The 23,713-nt window shown below is 49.1% G+C and overlaps 1 protein-coding gene across 7 annotated transcripts in view; it reads right to left on the reverse strand.

Annotated features, from left to right (window-relative positions):
• SSH2 (slingshot protein phosphatase 2) overlaps nt 1-23,713 on the reverse strand; it is a 72,125-nt gene that overhangs the window by 10,836 nt on the left and 37,576 nt on the right. For 5 of the 7 annotated variants that reach the window (XM_085241136.1, XM_085241139.1, XM_085241140.1 and 2 more), the window contains 10 exons: nt 19,184-19,287; nt 15,707-15,771; nt 11,446-11,567; nt 9,085-9,153; nt 8,263-8,328; nt 6,960-7,154; nt 5,137-5,230; nt 4,890-5,018; nt 2,808-2,854; nt 1,301-1,447 (listed from right to left, as the gene is read on the reverse strand). In XM_085241136.1, coding sequence (XP_085097262.1) covers nt 1,301-1,447; nt 2,808-2,854; nt 4,890-5,018; nt 5,137-5,230; nt 6,960-7,154; nt 8,263-8,328; nt 9,085-9,153; nt 11,446-11,567; nt 15,707-15,771; nt 19,184-19,287 — 1,038 coding nt within the window. Of the gene's footprint in view, nt 1-1,300; nt 1,448-2,807; nt 2,855-4,889; nt 5,019-5,136; nt 5,231-6,959; nt 7,155-8,262; nt 8,329-9,084; nt 9,154-11,445; nt 11,568-13,016; nt 13,153-15,706; nt 15,772-19,183; nt 19,288-23,713 lie in introns of all 7 variants that reach the window. The other 2 variants (XM_085241141.1, XM_085241137.1) reach the window with 2 other exon arrangements.

Raw genomic sequence — 23,713 nt, forward strand, 5'->3', positions numbered from 1 at the left:
CGTGCCAGGTTTCTGTACTGCCAGCCACACGAAGCTCCACAGAACAAACTGGGAGGTGATGGAGCACACACAGCCACGAGCCTCAGCAAGCCATCACAGCTGCCTGAGCCCATACCTGCAGCCACGCTGCTCAGAGATGTCTGCACTCTCAGGGGGTTCTATGCTATATAGCAGTCTTTGCACATCACTGTTCTCCCCTAAGTACTGCTTTTGAAGTGCTGTCATCCTCAAGAATTTCTCCAACTATTGCCATCCTCATGCATTTATCAAGCTGAGCAAACCTTACAGCAGTCTTCAGACTGCTGGCCAGCACAACCCCTGGCCAGCAGGCAGGCAGACAGGACAAAGGAAGGGGTATGGTAACAGCTCCAGCCTAAAAGACTCCTCACTTCCATCACATCACATGTAGAACTGAGGCCCAGCAATTCAAGCCCAGTGGAAATTATTCTGGGCAGAAAAGTACTTGAGGATGACAACACTTTAAAGCCAGAACTCAAGGGAAAACAGTGATGTCTTTTAAAAGAAACAGTCTTCAATAAAATATGTATCTACAACTTGCTCAGGAGAGACATTCTCAAAACAAGTCAGCTTTTCAAGGCTATGAGAAATCAGCAAGCACCAGCTGTAGTTAAGAGAAGACAGACTGCTATAATGGAAACAATACTTTAAAGGCAACATATGCCACTCTGCTTTCTGACCAGTTTTCCCATAAAAAGGCTGCTGAATTAACTGGAGACAGCTCGTATAACTGGGATACAGTTCTTAGCAGTAAAAAGTGACAACTTTCAACATCCACTATCAGATTACTCTGTGTAACTGACAGCTCAGAGACTTATGCAGGCATTTCTCTTATTAAAAGGGAAGAGTTTGCTCTATATAACACTACACTAACCTGCTTCCAGACTGTAGGCTTCACAGTACAGCCTAGCTAAGCAGGGAACAGCTTATGCTTGTGCTCGTATTTCAAAATTTTCCTTCTTACTTTTGATAAACCCTGCTCCATTTGTTACTGCCTTTTCCTCCCACCAGCACTCCGGAGACCCACCGTGTCTCTTAAGCAGCAGGTAAACTGCTTGCTCCCTGATACAGGAGAGATCACCTCCTATCAGCCCTACCTGCTCCTTTTACAAGCAGATGTAAGAACGACAGCTCACGGAAGGCAACTCTAGCACTTAAAAAGACCACAAAATGAATGTCTAGGCAGGCAAGTAAGAAAACTAGTTGACAAAATCATTGGGAAAGTAATAAGTGCTTAGTATTTATCTTCTAAATGCACTTGGTCTGTTCTGAAAAGACTTACTTTGCCTTGGAGATGAATTTGTAGGTATCATTCCAGTAAGCCAGAAGATCTGTTGCTTCTTCATCATACACCCGAATATTATGGTACTCAAAAAGGCCAGGGAAGAAGTTATCTATTTCTCGAGTCACATTCAAAATGTACCGCACCCTGCATGGAAACACACGGCAGATAAAAATGCAGACTGTGCAGAACACAGTGGGTTCAGAAACACATCACAGCTTCTAGGTAAGCTTTGCCTCCCTTTGTGATTGGCAAAATGCAGAGCATTCAGAGTTGCAGTCCTGAACGTACCTCCCTGGAAATTAGGACTGAGAGCAAGGAAACGCTGCCCAACACAGACAAAAGAGCTCTCTGAACAACTCAGAGCTCTCCCTCACATCTGTCAGATGGCTCTGCTTGCCCATCACCTCTCTGCTCTAAGTGTTGCTAACATTCCTGCACAGCCCATTCTGCTTGTGTTGGATGCTTTCTCAAAGCTCCTTCGTGAGTCTTTCCTCCTGCTGCAGCAATAACACAGAAGATTGAAGGCACAAGCTCAGGAGCAATACTGTAGTTAAACAAATGTATAAAATAAATACAGAGAGAGTTAACAGACAACGAGCTACTGGGAAGATTTATTTCTTCTAAGTTTTCTGGAATTAAAGAGTGAGAAAGCATATGGTTTTTACCACTCCGTCCAGGTCCCTCAGCCCCGAGGGTCGCTTGAAAGGTGTTTGTGAACTGCACTCATGCTGGGTTGCCAGACTTAGAAGAGCACTGTGTGGGACGTCCCATCTCTCCAGCTGGTATGAGATCATTAGCAGTCAAGTGGGACCTGCTTGACCATGGAAACTGCAGCAGACCCTTGGCTTAATGAGTCAATTTTGCTACGCTGGTTCTCCACGGAGCAGAAGTCTGCTATCAAACTCAACTCAGCAGGGATTATTTTTTTTCCACTAGATTGGCATAAATCAGCCAAACCTGTAAGTAATGGTTTAATTACAGAATCTTGGTGCTCAGATCCACCTGACCTAGGGAGAGGACACTCTAACCTTGTGTCTGAAAGAGAGGAAAGGCAGAAAGCAGAGCAGCCCCCGTTGCTAAGCCCAAGAGCAACAGCACTGTACTTCCTACTGGGCCCCACTCAAAGGAACAAATGCTCCTTCACACGTTTTCCTTCCTGCTGCAGTCTGGAGCTCCAGGCTCCAGTAATGGCAAAGGCTTAAGAGAGGGGCACAGAGCCAGCAACACAGCATCCAGTTAAGTAACTGTAGCTTTCTGCTGCTTGTAGCTATGAGGTTGCTGGCTTCCTTTGTTCACCAAGGGGATGTCAGTCAAGGTCAGGGAATGAGATTCTTTTACTTTAGGGTGCTTGTTTGTGGGACATAGACTTTGGAGGAAGCAAGAGCTTGTTCAGATCTGCAAATCCTTTAATAAGTCTCAGGTTACTCAGGAGGTAAGGTTTAGTGCATAGACAAGTGTTGAGGGCAGGCTCCTGCTTTTAAGCTGATGGCCTGAAGCTACTTACCCTCTGTTCTGCAAGTCTTCCAGATTGGAGGCATTCCATTCAGAGCCCTGCAGGGAAAACACAGAATGGGACACATCAGCCAGATGAAGGACACCGATGGATCCAGGGACTGTCACCATGACCTCAAATCCAGTAAACCCATCGGCCAGATCCCTTCTGAAGCAACAAACAGCTCTGCAAAGCAGAAGCCCAGCACTGTGTACTTCCTGCAAACCACTGAGAACCCCAGCACAGCTGAGCCCGCTCCACCCTTTCCCTGGAGGCTGCTGACAGCTCTGCCCCACAGAGCAGAGCCTGCTTGCGCTTAAAACCACCCAGGTGCTCTTTATACATGAAACACCCATCTCATACATCAAAGGCAGAAACCCCATAAGCTCACTTGATATACACATCTCCCCATACTCAAAGCCCGTGTGAGCGAAGACACAAACAGGCTTTACCCTCATCTCTGCACCACGCTCAGGGCCTGCAGGCTGCCTGCTTCCTGCCCAAACACAAACACCTCTGCTGAGATCAAGGCCACTCAGACAACAGCTTCCTTCACAAACGATGGTGTGTGAGCTCCTTGCTTCCCTGCCCTAAACAGAAACAGCTCCTAACAAAAGGACAGCTCAGATGCAAGAAGGACCCAGGCAGCACTGACACCAGAACAGCTCACGGCTCTATTCAGCATCTGCCAACAAGTTTATTGCTATATGGCCTTAGTCAGCTTCACGTTGTCACTTCCTGGCCAAGGAAGGGCAATTTAACTCCAGCCTGAGAACCACCATTTCCACAGGTACGGAGTACAGTGCTGCAAGTCTTTTCTCCTGTCCCTTGCTCCACAATCAGTGACATTATCAGGTCTCTTACTTCCTGCTTAGTTATTGCTAGCACTCCCTAAGCAGGATCCCACAGGGCTCTTGCCTTCGCTTAACAGAAACCAGCTCTGTGCCTCTCAGAAACCCCTGCTTTGCAGGATACATGCTCCTGAATGAAGAAGCTGCTGCCCAGCCCAGCAGCACTGCCCCTCACCACAGAGCCTGCTTTGCAAACACTTCTGTTCCAAACATCAGACACAGCTCTCCTCCTTGGTGCTGCTTGCAAGCCTCTTTATTATGGTCTTGTTCCCATTAAATGCACTCAGAGCCAAGGCTCCAAGCTCTGCTTTGGACTGAACTGCCTGCACTGCCTTTGACCAGCACTGCAATCCTCTAACAAGTCTCTCTTGGGAACACCTAGTCCACACAAACACATTACATCGTAGGTATTTTAAGTTTCCTGGCTCTACCCCACCACAATTTCTTGTGAGCACTCACATACACCATCCCTTCTGAGCCACAGCCCAGGTCTAAGCTTCAGCAGACTGGGAGAGGCTGACTCTGCTTGGACAGACCAGCTGCTCCAAAAGGATTCAGTTTTGTTTCAAGTCGAGCCAACCTCATAGGCTCAGACAGCCCAACCAAACCTGTGTTCATTCCTTCAGGGCTGGGAAATCCAGAGAGCTGACTCATCAGAAGGAGGTGCAGTAATTAGACAGGCCCCAGCAGCAATGAAAGGCAGCTAAGCAAGCAAAACATTAACAGGCGAAACGTTTATATTTCCTTAAGTGAAGGATCTCCAGGATCCTTGGTTAAACCTCTCTGTTCCCGCTGGATCTCATGAACTCAGAGCTTTCCTTGTTACCAAAGTGTAATTCCACCTGAATCTCCCACAGGCTCACACCAGCAGCTCCCCTCCCCTCCCTCTTTGCTGTAGTTACGCTCTTCCCAAACACCATTTAACATGTGGGTACCCTAACCAGGTAAAGCCATAAAACTACACCAGCGGAAACAGCCCCGAAAAGAAATTAAGACTAAAAACTTTTTCCCTTCCACCATCTAGTGACAGGGACAACAGCTTGGCAAAATTTAGCGTAGCCAAGAAGCATTCAACAGCACCGCTGTCTTGCCTTGCTTCAGCATATGCTGACCTCAGGATCAGCCAAACCCTCCTTTAGAGACCCCTGAAGCTCCTCTCTATCCCTTGCTTTAACCACGACAGTGTGAGAAGGGTTAGGTGTGTTTACAGCTGTAACTCTTTGGAACCCCCTCTCAGACTCACCAAAAAGACATGATCAAATATCTGAGTGGGGCTGTCCATCTGCCCCAGGATCACTATCATTTCATTGTCAATGAACTCTTTGAACTCCCGCAGGTTGCACACCATCTGCATCTCCAGCTCCGTGCGTATCTGGGTGGGTGGAGGAACACAAAGACACCACGTGAGTTTGTTTTTTTTTTTTCTTTTGGCCTTTCTCCACGGCACAAAGAACTCCCTTCATCTGCACTGCTGCTCCCTCACCGCTCACCTCTTTTGATGTGATGTTCTCCAGATCTTTCTGCATCATGATCTCCCTTAGCTTGGTCTTTATGAGTCGTTCTGTGCGCTCCCGCTCGGTTGGGCTATCAGAAGAGAGCAACACAGTCACTGGGTGGGGAAAGAACTGGATTCGTGGTGATTTTAGAGCTGGCATTGCTCAGCCTCACTACTTTATCTAAACACATCTTCAGCCAAAGGGAATTCAGGTGACTGTAAAGCCCAGTTTACGTTCCCAGTTGTACAAGAGAGACCAACTGAAATGCCCCTAATCCATTGCAGTCATCCTCAGAACCTCTGGTATTTGGTAAAATTTAAATTGGGAAGGCTGCATTATACTCTCTGGAGCAATATCTAAGCCTCTCCCTACCTTTCTTGGAAAGGTAACAGCTCCAAAGCTCCTTACATGGAGAGGAGAGTGCAGCTAAGCCTCAGCGCATTCCTCCAGCCTCTGCTGCCAGGGGCCTTATCACCAGCTGCAAAAATAGCCTGGCTAACACCAGGGGAAGTTGCAACAGAGCAGCAGTACAGAGCTGTCTCAGCCATCATCATCTCAGAAGGGGCCCAGCAGTCACATCTCCCATCACCTTTGTTCCTCTGCAAGGCTGCCAGGATGGCAACTGCAGACACTTTGCTTTACAAGTGTCCAACCAGTGCTTTGTGAATAGAAATCAGACAAGCTGCCACTTTCCTCAACCTCAAGCATTATTCCAGGACTCAGATAAGAGAATGGTGTCCAGGTGTCCCCAGGAGATGATTCAATTGCTGCCAATGAGGAAAGAACGGGCTACCCAAAGTTTACAGAGGAAAAGCTGCAAGACAGTATTAATCTGAAAGCCTGCCAGAACTTTTCAGGCGTTTTCCTTGTATATTAAAAAACAATCAAGTGTGAAGACCTATTCACAGCTGAATAACTGCCTCAGCATTATTATTCACTCACTGAACTCCAACAAAATGAGGTCTCTGTGAGCACAAATCAACCTACAGCACTATTACAGTGGGAAAGCAGCTGGAGTTCATGAAATTGTTTATTCTGCTACAAAGCAGGTAATGAAGCCCTCAAGCTTGGCATCACATCTGGTCAGAGAGTACTTTAAAGTTATATGCTATCAGTATCATCAGCAATTACTTATTACAGGGGTTGTAACCCTTTGTGTATTGACACAGGCTGCAAATTTTGCCTTTCCAAACTGACTGCACATCTACTTCAGCCACTGTTTTGGACTGTGCATCAGCAGATACCCAACCACTTAGCTGGAGGCAGATTGGGTTCTGTTCCACACTTACAGAGCTCCCCAGAGACTGGTACTGTTGTTTGTCCCCATTCTCTAGAGCCTCAGCCTCACAAGTCCATACCTAAACACTTCACAGCTGAAAGAACTGAGTAAGGAAAAAGGACCATGTTGTTCCACGTGCTCAGACACTCCAGCCTAAGAACAAAGTCCAGAGAAACCTGTTGGTTCTGGAAGGCACCAGGCCTGGAAATCAGAGTACAAACTAGCAAACAGGAAGGCCTGGGTACCAGATTACACCACACCTTCTCTTACTGCAGTAACACAAGACTTACCACGCAAAGATCTGAGAGCCTAAAGCCAAAGGCAAACAAACAGAATGGAAACAGAGGCTGGAGGAGATGTAAGGCAGTCCCAGGGGGGCAAAACTTCCAGCACTGGTGTTTACCTAACCAGGGTTGCATTTATTACCCTTAGCAGGAAATCTCTCCTCATTAGGGCCTAGTTAAGAGTAAACTCTGTGGAAACAGGGCTCCTCTTTGACAGCCAAACAGCTCAGCTCAGCAGAGCCAGACCAACTCACACGTCTGTGAAGAGGGCAGGCGAGTCGGGCCGGTGGGACTGCACATCTTGCATAGCATTCCACTCATTGACCGAGGACTGGTCAGAGTTGATGTGGCTCTCATAGTAACTGACCCACGTGAGGAAGAGGCTCCCTGGGTAGTAATTGTTGCTTCGTGCCACCTCACACGCCTTATGTAAACTCTGCAGAGCAGACCTAGAAAGGGAAAAAATACTTGCAGGATTACCAGGATGGCACTGAGCACAAAGCAGCTGCCAAATCCAGGATGCTACTCGTGTCCCATCAGTTGGTACAGAGCCCAGTGCTGTGTGCAGCAGCCTATGCTGCTGTCTAGACAGGGTGTGGATTTTTGCACGCTTCACTGAAGCATACCAAGACATATTCCTCTTGTCCAGATTGCAGCAAAGGTGGCCGCAATTCAGAAGGCAGAGCCCCCAAAAGACGATGCAACTGCCTGCACCAGAGCACAGTGCACAGCAAGTGTCCCTGATCCGGGGTGCTCTGACAGATCCTCCTGTGCAGGGCCAGGACAGATGGGAACTGCACACAGAAAGCTGCACAGCCAAGGGTTTAGGGCTTGACTTCACAGAGGTGTTTAAGGGCCTGCCCTCCCTCCTCTCTGCACAAGGGATGTTACAAGTTTCTTCAGCTGCTGCTGGGAAACAAATCCCCCTCTCCTATTTTTAGCTCGTTTTAAATCTTTGACTGTGATCAGAAGGATCCAGGTCAAAACCACTGGGGTGACACAGTAGCTTGACACTCTGACGGGGGATGTATTTCTGCAATGCAAAGCAGCTTGAGCCAGAAATACTTTAATGGCCACTACATTCTTACATGAACCACCCTAAAAGGAAAGAAAAATGCAGGCAGCTTCTCTTTCCTTCTCACTATCACAGTGATTATGTCTCACTGAAGAGGGAAACTTCTCAAACACATACAGAGCGCGTTTCTTGATTTACGACAGATAAAATACTTCAAATGTGTGCTCCTGTCAGTAACCAACTCCGATTTGGAGGGATCCAAAGCAGCAGTGCTTTGCAAAGAAAATGACCCTATTCCTCCTGCCCCCAGCTGAGAGCAATGCGCAGCTCCAGCACTGTTAGCAGCTCACTGCTGTGCCCTGGTGTGAGCAGCTTTGGTCCTTTGGCATCAGCCCTCCTTCCCTGTCTCTGAAGGGCAGTGCTGGCTGTTGAACAGGGCTCAGGGTACCACTAACGCAAAGCAGCACCTGCTTTTTAAAAGTCCAAGAAGCCAAAACACCCTGGAAAAAGGATGGCTGGGAGTGATTACAGTGAGTGCTTACCACATCGCCTGCACAGACACCGGCTTGAATATGTGCACCCTGTTATCCGTGGATACACTGAACCCGCTGTGGAGAAAAGAGGCACAGTAAAAACATGTCCCAAAAGCAGCTTTCCAGTTACAGCATAGAGTTTGCAGCAGGCTAGAGCTGTGAAGGACTGGTCCTATGCAGACTGCTGAGCTCAGCTAGGAAACAGATCAAAATAGCAAACTAAAAGCACTAGGGTGACTTTTTTTTTTAAGCAGTTGCTCTTCAGGAACAAAGCTAAGGCAGTGGGACAGTGCTGTGCTGTTTACCTTGGCAACACAAATTCAGTGCCACAGCTGGGAACAACAGAGCGCAGCTAAAGTGATCCTGGGGCAGCTACCAAGGAAAGAAAAGTCATTCCAAGTGCTGCACTGGACAGCCTTTGTAACTGGCACAAACAGGAGCCTGCAAGTCAGGCGTCTACTTGGCAGAGACACATCATTCTTATTTCATGTTCAGCAGAACGCTGCCTGCTGCAAGCGTGGTGGAGGAACACATAATAGGATCCCTTTAAGGAGCTTTCACTACACACCCACTCGCCAGTGAAAGCTCCTTTACTCCAGCTTAAACACACACATGAGCCACTGTCTCAGTGTGTGTTTATGCACAGATAAGTCAATTATTGGTGCTCCTTGCCACAGACGCTGTGATTCAGGGCCTTTAGGTCTACTAACCCGGCACAGGTCAACAGCAGAAGGCCCGCTGGATCTGCTGAAGCTCTGAAATCATTTGAACCCTCCTCCACGGACTGTGCTGCACAGAGAGACCCTCTGCCAGAAGCACAAAGACACTCACCCGTCCCCGTCCAGATGGATCAAGGTGTCACTCCACAGTGGCAGCACCAAACCCATCGTACAAGTGCTACTGTAGGAAAAAAAAGAGAAGGTCAGGACGTTTACTACAGCACTGTTATCCTAATTTCACAGCAATGGTTGCAGGTGGTAGTGCTCATTTGGGAGGAAAAGAAAAAAGAAGATCCCACTGTTGCTTCAGGAACAGAGCCAGTGTTGTTTTGTACGGGTGCCTGGCAAGGATTATTACCCAGATACAGGGTACAGAAGTATTCTCTGAAGCAGGCTCTAAGGGTCAACATATACCCAGAAGAGCAAACAGGGCTGAGAAGCAGCAAGCTCTGCATGGAAGGTGAGAGGGGGGCTCAGCCTTAGGTCAGCTCAAGGCTTTTGTTACAGATTAGTCCCACCCAGGCTCAAGTGGGTTTGGTTCTACTTCTGGTTTTGCAATGCACAGCTTTGTTTTCTTGTTTGTCCCCCAACCACAGCTGCTAGGAACTGGGGTCAGTGCAATGGCCGGGTGACCGTCAGCAGGGCAAGTCAGCAATTGCAGTTTACCACCTGCTGCTGACTCCTGCCCCATGCCCCCTCCCAGCCCCTTGGTTGAGCAGACACCTCTTGGCAAGCCCACTCCTCTCTCAGCTGCTCAGAGCTCTCTGCCTCCAGTCACCAGCTTTCTGCAAGGCTGAGCAGAAGGCCAACGAAAAAGCAGAAGTTAAGTGATGGAAAAAAACAAGGGCAGGGGAACCCCAGCACAACCACAGCAGGCTGTCCGACCGGAAAGCTCAGCCTCACAGAGCTCTAAGACTGCTCCATAACAAAGGCACCGTCTTCAAGGCCAGATTCACTTGCCTCCTGCTCCTATGCTTCGCTCTAGCTGCCCTCAGATTTCCACTGAGCCTACCAAACCTGCTAGCCCCTGAGAAGTAGGGGAAAAGGGCAAGACCTGAGGCTTCCATGGGTCAGCAGACTCAAAGCCCCAGAAACTCACGCCTCGGAGCGGCCGGCACAAGGAGACACTGCAGCATGCAGCTATTTCTGTTGACAACATGAGATGAGCTCATGGAAAGATATGTTTTTAAAAGGCTTCCCAAGGTGGCCGGGGTATTTTTAGTGATACTGTTCAGCAACCACTTATCAGAGCCCATAGCAACAAGTCTATATGGAATTATAAATAGCAAGTGGGCTAGGGGAGGGTGTATCAGAGTGACCATCCAGAACCTGAGTAACTCTAGGAGACAGCTAAAACCACCTCTCTATGTTATTAAAGACTGAATGCCAGTGAGCTCTCAGTTATCAAAGGTGGCAGTGCTGGTACATCCCAGCCAATAGTGGGCTCCATGCTCACAGCAACCTGTGCAAGGACAAGTTATTCTTGCACTGCCATAAGAGCATCCCTGAGCTACAGCTGTACGTGCACGCACAGGCTGGGACTGCTCGCTCTCTTCAGTAGGCATCACTTGAGCAAAGCATCCAAATCCAACCACTTGAAATTAAGCATGGCTGTCACCATCAGCAAGCTGCTTGCAAGATCTCCTTTTAGCCAAACTGTTCTAAAAGGTTTTCCAGTGACCCTGCTAACCACCCGAAAGTAGTTTCTAGCAGCTAGGGTCGGCAGTGAGATTCATTTCTGTGCTTTAAGTCAGAGCTAGAAAAAAAAGCATCTGTATTAAAACTTCCAGAATGTTTTGAATATCTTTTTTCTTCTTAAATTTAAAAATTAGAAAATAGACCATTACTTATTCTAACTTTTTTAAAGAGCTCCGTGCCCCCCGTGCCCTCTTCCAAGAGAACAGTGTCCCCTTCTACGCCTGAAGCTGCTGCTTCCCACTTACACTCCCCAACCCTTGGAGAGGTCAGTGGCAATTAAAATGAAGGAAGCAAAAGCACCAAACCCTGACGACACGCTAATGCTTGGGGAGAAGACAAGTTGTGCCATCAGCAACCCTGACATTCCCATCAGGCCCAGGCTCCCATGACCCTGGCACAGTGTTGATAGTCACTGCTGCTCTCCTGAACCCTGATGCCCAACTTCTCAAACTGCAGCTTTTTGGTTTGCTGCAAGTCCTCCCTTTGCCTGGTTGCAGACACAGGGCTTTGGGACCTTGCTTTTCAAAGGCCACTTAGGGCACTTCATGCACTCACACAAGCCTGAGGCGTGGAGGAAATGCTGACCTGAGTTCTTTTGCTCCTATTTGCTACCTCTTTACAAAAAGCAAAAGAGGAACTCTGGATCTGAAGAAAGGCATCAGGCTGGAAAATCTGAAACAGTCCCCAGAAAGCGCAGACACCAGACAGCGATTGCTGAACTTTACTCAACACATGGGTGAACACAAGGACTTCCCCACCCAGACAACGTGAGTACCTGTCATTAGAAGAGAAATCCATTCCCAGGACGATGCTCTCCTCCGTGTCCTGTCTGCCATTGGTGGATACAACCACCATGTATCTGGTGCGGTTCTGGTATGTGCTTTCCAGTCTTACAGCCTGGGGAAATGAAGAAGAAACATCAGCAGCAGAGCCAGCAAGATGCACACTGTTACCTTTACAAGCCACCCTGCCACACTGAGCGAGAGCCAAAGAAGCAGTGATGTGATGCATGAGGCCAGCCAGCCTGATTCTCAGCTGGGTGGTCAGCAGAAGAGGGAGAAGCAAGTTATTCCCCTTCTCACAGTGCTCTCCTGAATAAGTGGGATGTTCCTGTGCTTTCAGCACACCTGGCTGTCAGCCTGCTGTGCCCCACCAAGGCTGTGAGCAAGAAGCAGCCCCAACCTGGGGACCCTCGTGCACATTTGGGCAACCAGAGCTTGTCTGTATCACATGCTCTCAGCTTCCCAGGCAGACAGCTAGACTAACTGACACGTGGCTTCCTGCTGGCCCTCTGAGCTTTTCTAGCAGTTCCCTCAGTATAGAAGAGATCTCAGCACTGCACACCTGGCAGGAAGAGATTTGAGTTATGGGGCTGTACCCATGACTGGATCTCCTCCAGAAGCCAAAAGGCAGCAAGAGCCGCAGTGGGCTGAGCACATCTCCCTGCAGACACACTGCTGAGGAGCCCAGGAAAGCTGGGCTCAGAGCTCACCTTTGCTATCCACACTCACAGTATGCAATGCTTACTTGCAATACTTCTTGGACTCTGTTCCGAGCAATTATTTTAGTCACAGGGTCCCAACAAGAGAAACTATGACATCCCTAGAAAGGAAATGTCTTAATTGTGCATCTTAACTTTGGACAGCCTCAAGGCACTGTCTGGCTTCAGAGTTTATCTTTTTGCTAAGCTGCTTTTTGAACTTTGAGCGGGGTCTGTGGAGAGCAGACGTGGCTGAGCAGGACACGGTGTGTCCCAGCTATGCCCCAAGCTGTGGGCTGGCACCTGCCTGCTGCCAGGGACCCACTGCTGAATTCCTCTTGTCGGAACAGCGCAGCTCGAAGCTGTGTTCTACATCCCCTCCAAATAGAGCCTCAACTCCTCAAGACCCCACTGCCACCATCCCAAATCCCATGTCAGCATTCTTGGCCACCCGTGACAGTTCATGCTCACAGAGCTTTTTCTCTGCAGTCATTTTAGCCTTCAAATAAAAGCTCACAAAATAACTACCCCGTGGGATCTCCCAGAAACGTCCTGTTTTCCCCAGCACACCCTGCAGTTCTGAGGCCAGCACGGCACCTCCCAGCTCCCTCACATCTCACCCTCCACCACATCTCAGCCACGGGACACGGCAGAACCCACCACAAAGTTCATGACAGCGTGTGGCAGCAGCCCCAGTGCCAGGTGCAGCAGCAAGTGCAGGCAGGAGGCAGTGCTAGCTGCACTTTCTAGGCTTGTTCTCTCGCACCAAAAGCTAACAGACTCCCCAAGCCAGTGGACAGATGTGCTCTGTACAGCGAGACCGTGCTCCACTCCATCCCTTAAGGATAAGGCATGCTAAAACCAGCCTTATTGTCCTTCTTGTGTCTTGAGTCACTTGGACACTCGAGTCACATGGAGAGTCAAAGAGGTCAGGCCTTCAAGGTGTGAGTTCTGCTGTCTGTGCAACTAACCGTGTGTGCAGCACAAAGGGTGCTCTTCCACCTGGAGCAGTAAGCAGTCACTGAAGTGCTGGTGGTCAGAGTTACCATATGTACAAAGATCCAAACCGAGACTTGCCCAAAACAGGAGCAGGGAGCCAACACTGCCCCGTGCCCAGGGCACCCAACACGAGCTCCGTTCTGCTGCTCAAGGACGGTCCAGCAGCCGGAGGATTAACATAAGCTAACTCACTGTGCTAAACCAATTTGGCTAGCAGTAATTAGAAATGTGGTTTCAATGCAAGACCCTCAGAACAGGGCAAGACAAACATCGGCCAAAGGTCACACAGCTCCCAGCCCTGGGGTGGAATTTTCAGAGGCCAATTAAGACAAGCTGGGTATGGCTTGCTGTGGCTCTCTACATCCAGTTCACACCCTCCCCACAAAGAGAAGAACCATTAACAGAGCAGATAATCCTTTCTGCTAAATTTCCTGGAATAATAAAACAGTCAAGCTCCAAAGTTACAATAAAGGTTCAAACGCCCAGCAGATGACAGATTGGTGAGCAGCCTTTTCATGAAGCACTGGCTCTTACTCTCACCCAACAGTAGGTGTGCACCAAGTAACTAAATGGGCTGATACCTTTCAAATGAAGATGCTGAAATCCCAATCGATCTCTGGAGGACAGCCTCGCTCCAGGGGCTGCAATGAGATGAGAAGCTTCTCTCCCCTCGATTTTGTTTTCTTGAACCAAAAGTCCTCTGTAGTCCTTCCAGGACTAGCAATGTTTTTCTCAGCTTTAGGCTCACCTACCCACAAGCCAACCTTATCTTCTGCCACATTCTTGTTTCATCAGAACTGCAATGTGCTGTTTTATCAGCCCTTGTGAACTGCACCTTCCAAGATGTAAGCTCACACTGACCTTTCCTCTTTTTTATGCTACAGGTGTTTCATACAGGAATGCATTTCTCACTGGGATACTTGATTTGAAGACCAAAAAAAAGCGCTCAAGTCTTTTGAAGTCTTCTTTTATCATTAAACGCACAGAACTGCACAACTCCCCACTCTGCTGCTCCCCAGGAACTCTTCAAATCAGTTTGTACACTTCCAACTCATTTTCCTCCTTCCCACTGCATTTACACTCATACCCTTCCCGATTCTGCTCACTGAAAGCTACAAAGCTCTGCCAACAGCTCCAACAGAAACAAGAGTTGTTCCAAAATATAAGTGCAGGTTTTTAGAGGATTAGATTTCTCTGCTGCCCTCCGAGCTGTGAAGTCTGCCCTCGGAGTGACAGCAGCCAACGCAAGAAGAGAATGCATTTCTCTCAGTACTGTTTATATTTCAAATCTCATTTGTATCTACTATTTTATGAGAGAGTCCATAGCAGCTCTGCACACTCTTCGTTCGTCAAGAATCAATTAAATTCAAGTAGACTATCGAACTTAACCTCACGCAAGATTTCAGCATTCCAAATGTAGCTGTGAACAAAAGGGTTTATGTCTCAGCCCACAAAGTCCTCATTCAGCTGTTAAGGCTAATTTGTCCCAAATCACACAATGTAGCCACTGATATTGCTGAACAATGACTTGTTCAATGGCTTCCAAGGTTCTAACCCTGGCTGGGATTTTGAAAGGCTCTGAGAACCCCCCATCCATTCCCATCACTTTCACCAACGTTTTCATGACAGCAAGGTGTGCCTGACAGATGTGGGGAGCAGGTCCCACAATCTGCTTACAGCAAATTATTTTCCACAGTTGTTTTTAACAGTTGAAGCATTCTGTAGCAATCTTGGCTATTTTCTAGCCATCCCCACAGGATCAGCCCAGCTCCCAGCTCAGGAGGATTCCACAAACCAGAGGTGCCAGAGTAACACTTCTAAGGATGGCAACACTGCTAAGACACGTTGCTAAGATGCATCAGTGCAACACAGGGAAAGGCACTTCAGGCTACTGAGTGATGAGTGATGCAGAGACACTGCCACTGTGCCTGACCTTGTAGAGCACTTCAACGCATCCCAGAAGGATTCCTCACTGCTCTTTTCCAGCTGCTGGTGATCTTTAATGCACATCAATGTTATAAATGGTAACAATGCATTTTCGACAGCCCCCCCTCCCAAGAAAACCAGAATGATAGGGATTAGCATGGCTACATAGTTTCATGGGGATCTTGCATGTTCATTCCTGATAAGCCACAGCCTTTTCAGATGCAAGCAGTTATAGAGCATAGTGAGGAATCCAACTGAACTGACATGGAAGGACAGGAATTCATGCTGGTCAGATACTTACTGCTGACATTAAATAGGAAACCACGTTAATTCACCCAGCTTCTCTGACAATTGCTACAGAACTTTCTGAGCATAAAACTACTCAGCACTTGGCTCAGACAAAGGCAGCCTGCTATGCATACAGTTTATCTCACTGCACAATCAATTAGGTGGGTCTTTTATAACGAGCTGCTTTTTTCTCCTTGTGGTTGCAGTGAAGACTCCCAAGATCTGACGATGAAACCACTGGAACACACACACACAGCTGCTCCCATGAGTTACACAGGTGTATTTGTCCAGAGAAACTTAACCTTTATATTCAGGAGAACAGATAAGCAAAAAGCCAGCCTACCAGTCTGATGTTGTCTTCTGGGCGGAGCAGTATGAACATGGCCTGCAGGTGCTGCTGGAGATCCCCTGCAGGGAAGAGGGCAAAGTGAATGCACAAAAATAGCTCCAAATCACATGCAGGCTCCTGGCTGCCCAGCCGGAGCAAACGGCCACTGAGAAACCTGACACAGCACAGAGAGCACTGCTGCTTCCACCCACCCGAGATGACAAACCTCCATCCACCAGCCAGCTGCTCCTCGCTCCGTGCTCACCTGTTCCTGTCTCACCAGGCTCCCTGCTGCTAAGTCTTTTATCTTTCTAACAGAAGTAAAAAGCATTTCAGTAGTCTCTGTTCCTTTAAAAGACTGGCAAACTAGGCAGAAATGGACGCCGGCCCATGGGTCAACATCTCCTTTACTACACGGCTCAAAGTGGGAATCCACCAGTTCCTTTACACTGCTAATTACTTTGAAGAACTCTCACCTAGACAAAGGACTCCTCTTTGAAGGGAGATTTGGCCCAACCTTAGAGCACTTACACTGGTGCACCAACTCCATCAAAGTACCCAACAGCTACCACCCGAAAACCAAGCAACCATAATTGTTCCTAGAAAATGCCCATTGCTCTTCCACTGGTGAAACCAAGAAAAGCAGAAGAAAAATAAATCAGTTCCTGCATCGGTCTACAAAGTCTTAGAAGGACCTGAGTGGCACAGGACCCTAAAGCAGGTATCTGACAGCCAAGAGAGGTGCCCATGGGAGCATCCTGGTGACTTCTACAGTCTTGGAAGAGCAGGGCTGAAGCAGTCCCCACTATGGTGGGAGGGATGACAGTGCTTCTGTGAGCAGGCTGCACAGCATGCAGCAGTCACTGCTCTCCTCTTCCTTCCTCCTTTAAACACGTTTCAGTATAGGGAGAATGAGTCAGTGCCCTGGAAGAGCATTTAGAAGTTGGGGTTGGACTGCAGGAGTGACACACAGAGGTGACAGGCACCCAAAGGCACATCCTGCCCGAGGACACTGCTCTCAGCACTGCACAGGGCTCGTTCTGGGAGACAGCACAGGAAGGGCCAGCTCATCTATAGGATGCTCGGCCTTGAGGGGACCAGTGAGAGACAGGATTTCCCCATGTCAGCACTGCTAGAACCCGTGGCAGAGGCACACAGCTTCAGCAGGTCCCAGCAGCAGTGCAGCAGGGCCGGGGGCAGCTGATCCCCCATTTCAGGTGCCTGCAAACCCAGCAGCACTGAGCTCACAGGGACTGAGCAGCATGACACCAAAGCTATTCATCTCAGCCTTCCCCTCCCCCAAATGTCACCATTCCCACCTACTGCTCCCACTAATTCAACAGTAGGAAACAGTTTAAGAGCTGATGTTCCCAGAGACAGAAAAAAAACCACCAGGACTACTAGATTGTCTCAAAGCTTTGGAAGCTTCAAAGCTGGAAATAAAGCATTGCCTCCCTGGTCCACTTTGCTCAGCTTGCAGCATTTTCAACCCCAAACACACAATGCATTCTGTAAGCTTGCTGGATGAAGAAAAAGCAAAGGAAAGGTTTTAGCATGCCAGAATCAGCACAAAGATATCACATCCTGTCCTGTGAAGAGCTGTCAGCTCTGCTGGCATTCGTGGCACGACTGCTGCTTCCTATCACATTGTACAGCAGTGAGCAGCTGCCTTTGTGTCCCCCAAGCTGGCAAGCTAGGTGCAAAGCATCAGCTTGGATGGGATCTTAAAACTGATTTACAATATCCCAGAGATGGCAAGAGCTGCAGGGAACCTGCATCCTTTCCAGGCCTTCTCTAGTGCTGGTGGAATGCAGAAGCCAGCCCCCAGCACGTGGCCAGTGTGCCAATGGTACAGTGCGGGACCACCAGGGAACTGGGAGGTGGGGGGGAGGGAGGGACAGCCAGAGCAACCAGTGATTTCAGTTTCTGAAGGTGATACAATTAAAGAAATGGGTGTGAGCATTAATTATTTCCTGTTAGGCAGCTGCTCCTCATGCTGGATTCCAGCACTGAGTTAGGGAGGCAGCTCTGTGAGGTCCCTCAGCCTTCCTAGGAGATGCTCTCGTGGCCACTTGAAACACCACTGCACGCATGGGCTGCAGCTTTGTGCTGGCATGTTATGGCTGCTCCCTGGTCCCCTTCTGATTCCAAATGCCAGAGATAAGTCCCAACACACACACAGGAATGAAAGCTGAGCACGGCCTGCTGGAGGCCAAGAAAGGAGATGCTTTCCTTTGCCATGCACTGAGCTCACTGCCAGCAGCCACCTCACCCCTTGGGGCTGCTTCCCCTACATCACTGCTTTAATTTTGGTGGCACAGATGTGACACGTTGATCCCTTGGTATCTTGGTCTGCTGGTATTCACTGTAGGTTGGAAAAGCACACAAAGAAACATGGCACACACTCATTTGAAAGACAATTCCCCATGTAACACCATGCCACGAACACCACTTGAGCAGGGAGGCCAAGGAAAGGACAAGCACTGATGCCTCCTCACACCTCACCCTAAAAATGGGTAAAGAGTCTAAGAAGGAAAATCCCACCCCTCAGGCAAGCCAGCCTCCTAAACACAAAACACCTTGCTGAAAGCAATTACAACACACTGGATTTGCTTTCTTGGCAGCCCGGCTCCTGAAAGCTCTGTGCTGATGAGGCAAGCAGCACTATTTTTCATCGAGCTCTGCAGCTGCTGTGCAGGCAGCAGCACCACACAGACATGAGGCAGCACTAGGAATAAACCACACTGCTTTTTGGTGGTCACTTCTAGGCACAGAAAGCCTTCAGCCTCCTGTCTCTGCCCCGTACACAAAAGCCCAAAGGTCTCAACACTGATTATGTTTCTTCTTGCTGAGTGTTTAATAGCAGGGGAAAACCCCACACTATCTGATGGCTGCAAAACACTATCAGTGAATAAGCACCATATGCAGCAGGAAAAGCAGCCTACCTCCACGTTTGAGTTTCATTACTCAGAGTGATTTTTCAAACAGAGCCAAAGCAAAAGTAAAAACACAACAAATCAAACCTGCAGGTGATAAGGGGGGTGGAACTGTGCCTGCCTCTCTGCATTATTCACCCTGCTCTCACATCTGAGAAGTCACACTGATGTTGCTCAGAGGTTTCCTCATCACCACACATAGGTGAGTGTGCTCCTTTCCTTCCATCAGCACAGCTGGTTTCAGACTGGGACAGGCAATTACTCACCTCATATCACAACCTCAAGTTTCCCAGTGCAATCCTGCAGCCCCTCCCTCATATCAAAGCTACAGCATGACAGTTTTGGGGTGTGAGGGCAGGTTTGTTCTTAGTTCTCCACGATGCCCCAGAGTCTTTCATTTGTTGGATTAACAAGAGAGTACCAAAACCTTCTCCCTAAGAGCCTCGAGGCTGGAAGCTCTGCCTTTAATTCACACCTGGCGTAAAACAAAACATGTCCTTCAGCAAGAACACACAGTAGAGAGGTGAGCTGGGACAGAGCATGGCAGCAGAGTTACCTGCGTGCTTGTTGCGCCGGTGGCTGACCCTGGGGGTGGATGAGCCATTCCCTCGTGGCAGGAAGAGTGCTGCTCCTTTCACGGTGAGGAAGCTCTCGCTGATGCTGCAAGGAAAGAGACGAGAGGTGAGCGAGAGAAACGCTGCCTTGATTTTAAAAGGAGGAAAAAAAGGAGAGGTTCGACCCACGGTGCTGTTCTGCCCGCAGAGGGGGAACCTGAGCAGGAGGAGGGGATTAACTCCGGCTACATTTTCAGTTTGAAAGTCAAGATGCACATTTCTAAATGGTGATGAGTAGGACAAGCCCACGCATTGCTCTAATTACAACTCCGTTAAGCCCAAGCTTTGTGGCTGGGACACAGCCGATGCCCCCTGGGAACAAACATCTCCCTGCAGCGGTTTGCTTGAAGAAAATGAACACGTGGAACAGATTCAGAAGTACTATTTACAAACTGTATGGTATTTAACTCAAAGACTGATAAATTAAAAGCAAGACCGTAATGTGGTTAAACTCAGGCATCATTTGCTGCCCTGATTTTGCCCTTCATGAGGTCACATGAGGACAGAGGGAAGTGGCAATATCAAGAGCCCTCAAGTTCCGCCAGCAGTCAGTATTTTGAGCACATTTTCCAGCAGCTCTCGGGGAGATGCTGCGGCACACAGAAAAAGCAGGGCTCTCTGCAGATGTTGCAATTAACCCATCCTGTTGCACAGCGAAGGGTTCCTGCCCTTCTCAGAACTGATGAGATCGTCATACGTGCTTTGAAGAAAGCCAGGAACAATCCCACAATCAACAGGATGGTTGATGAGTATGATAAGACAGGATGGGAGCGTCCCTGGCAGCGTGTACCCGGCAGTGCTGTGCCTTGAGGAAGGAGCTGGGTTTGTTCTCTTCAACCCAAGAAGAGAGTGGGAACTTCCGAGCTCCTTTCTCTGCTTAAACAGATACAAAAATGATTACTTGTTCCCTTCCCTTAAGGCCAAGGGCTGGGAAATAACAGCCATGAGAACCCAGCACGGGCAGCACTGGTGCACCAGGGCAGCGCCAGCACGTGTCTCCAGAGCTCAGCGTGAGCAGAGGCAGCAGGAATCAAACAGGCCAAGATCCTAGGGCCAGCATGGCACAGCCTGTCGCACTTCTCAAACCCAGGCTGACCACTCTAACAGCTTTGCCTATTATGTTGCTCTACCTGCAAGAGCGCTAAAAGCTTCGGTTCCAGCTGGATTTCCCCATAACCTCAAGCACGTGCCTGGGCACCTCTCCATTCTCCTGCTAGGGATATCAAACAGTGAGGTTTTGAGCTCCATCAAGGCAGGTGCCCGTGGGCACAAAGGTCTTTCATAGGATCATGGCACATCCAAATGCCCTGGCAATCACAATGGTTTGCACCCAATTCATTTTATTAGCAAAGCCTACAAGTCGCAGTAGCAATCCTTCATTCTGTGCCTGCACCATCGGGGACATCCCCAGATGGAAGTGCTGGTACCAAAGCAGTGCTTCCAAGGGAGGGATGCAGGCACCCAGGTCTCCTTACACACAGGCCAACTCTCAGGGCTGTGTACAGCAAAGCAGTACCAGGCACTAAGAAAAACAAAACAAACCCCACAACAATCGGGAAATGGGGATGGCAAGAGAAACCTCAGCATGTCCTGCGCTGACACTTGTGTAACAGGGTCAGCTGGCAGCACTCACTGACAAGTCCAGGCCTCTCTGACAGCCAAAACAGCAGTGAGCACAAGGCAGAGTGGAACGAGGGCTGCTCACCAACAGGGGCCCTGCGATGCTGTCAGCAGCGGTGACAACACTGCAGGCAGTGGGGAAGGGAAGTGGTTTTTGGGCTCCTGCAACTCAGCACTTCTGCAACTTCAGAAACAGCACAAGGAGAAAAACAAACACAGCGTGGGAAAGTGCTCCAATTCAGATGTTTGACGCAAAACCCCTGCACAGATCACACAGACACACGGAGTCACAGAGATGTGCAGTGCCAACTGTACCCCGTTTGCACCAACATGCACACCAGCCCCTCACTGAGCCTTCCTGTCCCCCCTGCTGGCTCCAAGAGGGACATCAGCTGAGCAGGAAAATGAGAACTGCTCTCTGTTTGTGCTTTGGGATCACCGCTTGACCCGCAGCAGCTCTGGGGCACCCGTCCAGAAAGGGAGCAAAACATCCCCCAAAGCAACAGGGAAACACGTTGTGCAAACCGGGCTCTGGAATTCAGGGCAGAGAGACACACAGAGTCGTGTTTCCTACAGCAACACAGAGTCCACCAACTAGAAACGGGGCGGCTCATGCAATTAGGATGCTTACGAAGAAATCCGGCACTTGATGTTTACAGAAGAAATGCGATTCTGTGCGTCGTTTTCAAGCAAAAGACCGGGATGGGAAGTGAGGCTGCAAAAGGAATTTGCTCTACATGACAGTCCCCAAAGGCTCCGGGTCTTCATGTCAGGATGTTCCCAGATGGAGCCCCACATGCCATTCTTGCTGCACTATGCACAGTCTGAGCACATTCAATATTCAAAGGGAAAAACACAGCGTTTCGACCAGTTATCTTCAAAAAGAACACCTTCTGCTTGACACACGCTTGTCTTTTACCCCTCAGAATCAACACAGTTCCTGTTGATCACCGTTAAACCACACGACTGCCTCTGCAATCAGTGATGGGAAGCTTAGCGTTCGCACACAGCATGTGTCAGCTCCAACCACAAACCCCACACTTTGTGCCAGGGCTGCCCCACACACACGTGGCGGCTCTCAGAGCCATCACAGACCCGGCCATGTTTGGCCTGGCAGGCAGAGATGTCACCTGCACCACAGAGCACCCCATGACTTTAAATACTGCCGTAACCCAAGTCACACCGGGCACACGAAGGTCACCGTGCTGCCCCACACCTGCCAGGCCCTATATTTAGGCCGAGCGCTTCAGAGATGGAGACCTACAGCCTGACACGCTGCACCGGCTATCCCGTAAGCAGAAAACAACCTGAGCAGTACCCTGGCACCCCAAACACTGCCCGACACCCCCTGTCCCCAGCCATCCTCGTGGCCCCGCTGCTGCCCAGGTCATGGCACAAAATGGAGGAGTCACACCATCCCACTGCCTGCCCTCAGCACAGTAACAGAGCCCCAAAACAAAGCACCAAAACAAGAGTCACTCTGTCTCCACGCAAAGAAATCAATGCTGAATAATATAAGCCTTTCCTTTGTGCTGTACAGAAGCAGATGCTCATCTACCAAAAGCATTAAAAAAAAAAAATATCAGCAAGAGGCCGTCGGATTCCACTCATGTAATAGAAGGAAGTTATCTGCTCACTATTTTAACTTCTGCAGCACTCAGCGCTTTCATTCTCATCGCTTTCATTCTCACTGCATCCTCCCCACAAGGATGTCTGATCCCCAAGACAAGGCAAAAAAAAAAAAACAGGACAGCCCTTCCCCATCAGAGAAGCGAACACAGCTCCAGACCCACGTTAAACCTGCAAAGCAAAGTACCACAGCATCACTTCAGGCTGAGCCCACAGTGGTTCCCAGCTCCAGGAGCAATGCTGTGCCAGTGCAGGGCAGCGCTCTGGTGCTCTACTGGCAGAGAGACATCAGGAAAAGCTCTCCAGATCAAACCAGGAGATCTAACTCTGATGCATTTCAAAACACAAACTCAGCACCACTTCCCAACCCGGCTCTTCCCCCGGTGATGCAGCCAGTTCTTCCTGAAGGCAATAGTGCTGCAACTCTGCTTTTCTGTCAGCTCTCTGAATGGGGATCAGCTTACCAGGAGCCCTTTATTCCTGAAATAATTTCCACTAATCACTCACCACGTGCCACGTTAAACAGAAGCCGACGGGCTGTGGGGTGTCTGACAGCACCACTGCATCCCAGGGCTTAAGTAAAGGCTGAAAGGAAGGGCGGGCGAGAGGCAAAATGAACATGTGGATGTCCACATAGCAGAACTACACACACTGCAGTGTGCCTGTACAGACACTTGCAGATTACTTAGCAGTGTGCAAGCAGCATTGCTTGAACCAGGCACAATTCATCCGCCCACAGGAAAGAAAAGGAACCACACACAGCATCCCCAAATGCAGCCCTGCAGCCGTTTGGCATCTATGACTCCGCACATTACCTTGCTGCTATTACCTCCATCTGACTTCCAGCTAAAGGAGAGCTTAGCAGTGCTGTCTCAAGTGCACTTACAGCGCTCCTAACTCGAGGTGAGGAGCCTGCAAAGTTCAGTTTGAGACCTGCTCAGCAGAAAACCCATTAAATAAGTTTTGTTTTATAAAAGCTTCAACTCCAAAGAGCGGAGATTCCAGATGCATTTATCCACGCTGCAGTCAGGTGCTGAATTTCATCAGAGTTAGCACTTGAGGCACTTTGGCAGCCAAGTTTCTGCAGCCCTCCCTATTTCCTAAAAGCATTCAATCCCAGTTAGAAACCACACACTGAAGGAGTAGGATTGGTGGAATGCTGAGTGCAGCTGTGGGGCACAAAACCAGAGTAGTCCCAACAAGAACAGAGTGTACTTTAGGGG

Source organism: Meleagris gallopavo, chromosome 21 (genome assembly GCF_905368555.1).
Source record: "Meleagris gallopavo chromosome 21, MGAL_WU_HG_1.1, whole genome shotgun sequence".
NCBI lineage: Eukaryota > Metazoa > Chordata > Aves > Galliformes > Phasianidae > Meleagris > Meleagris gallopavo.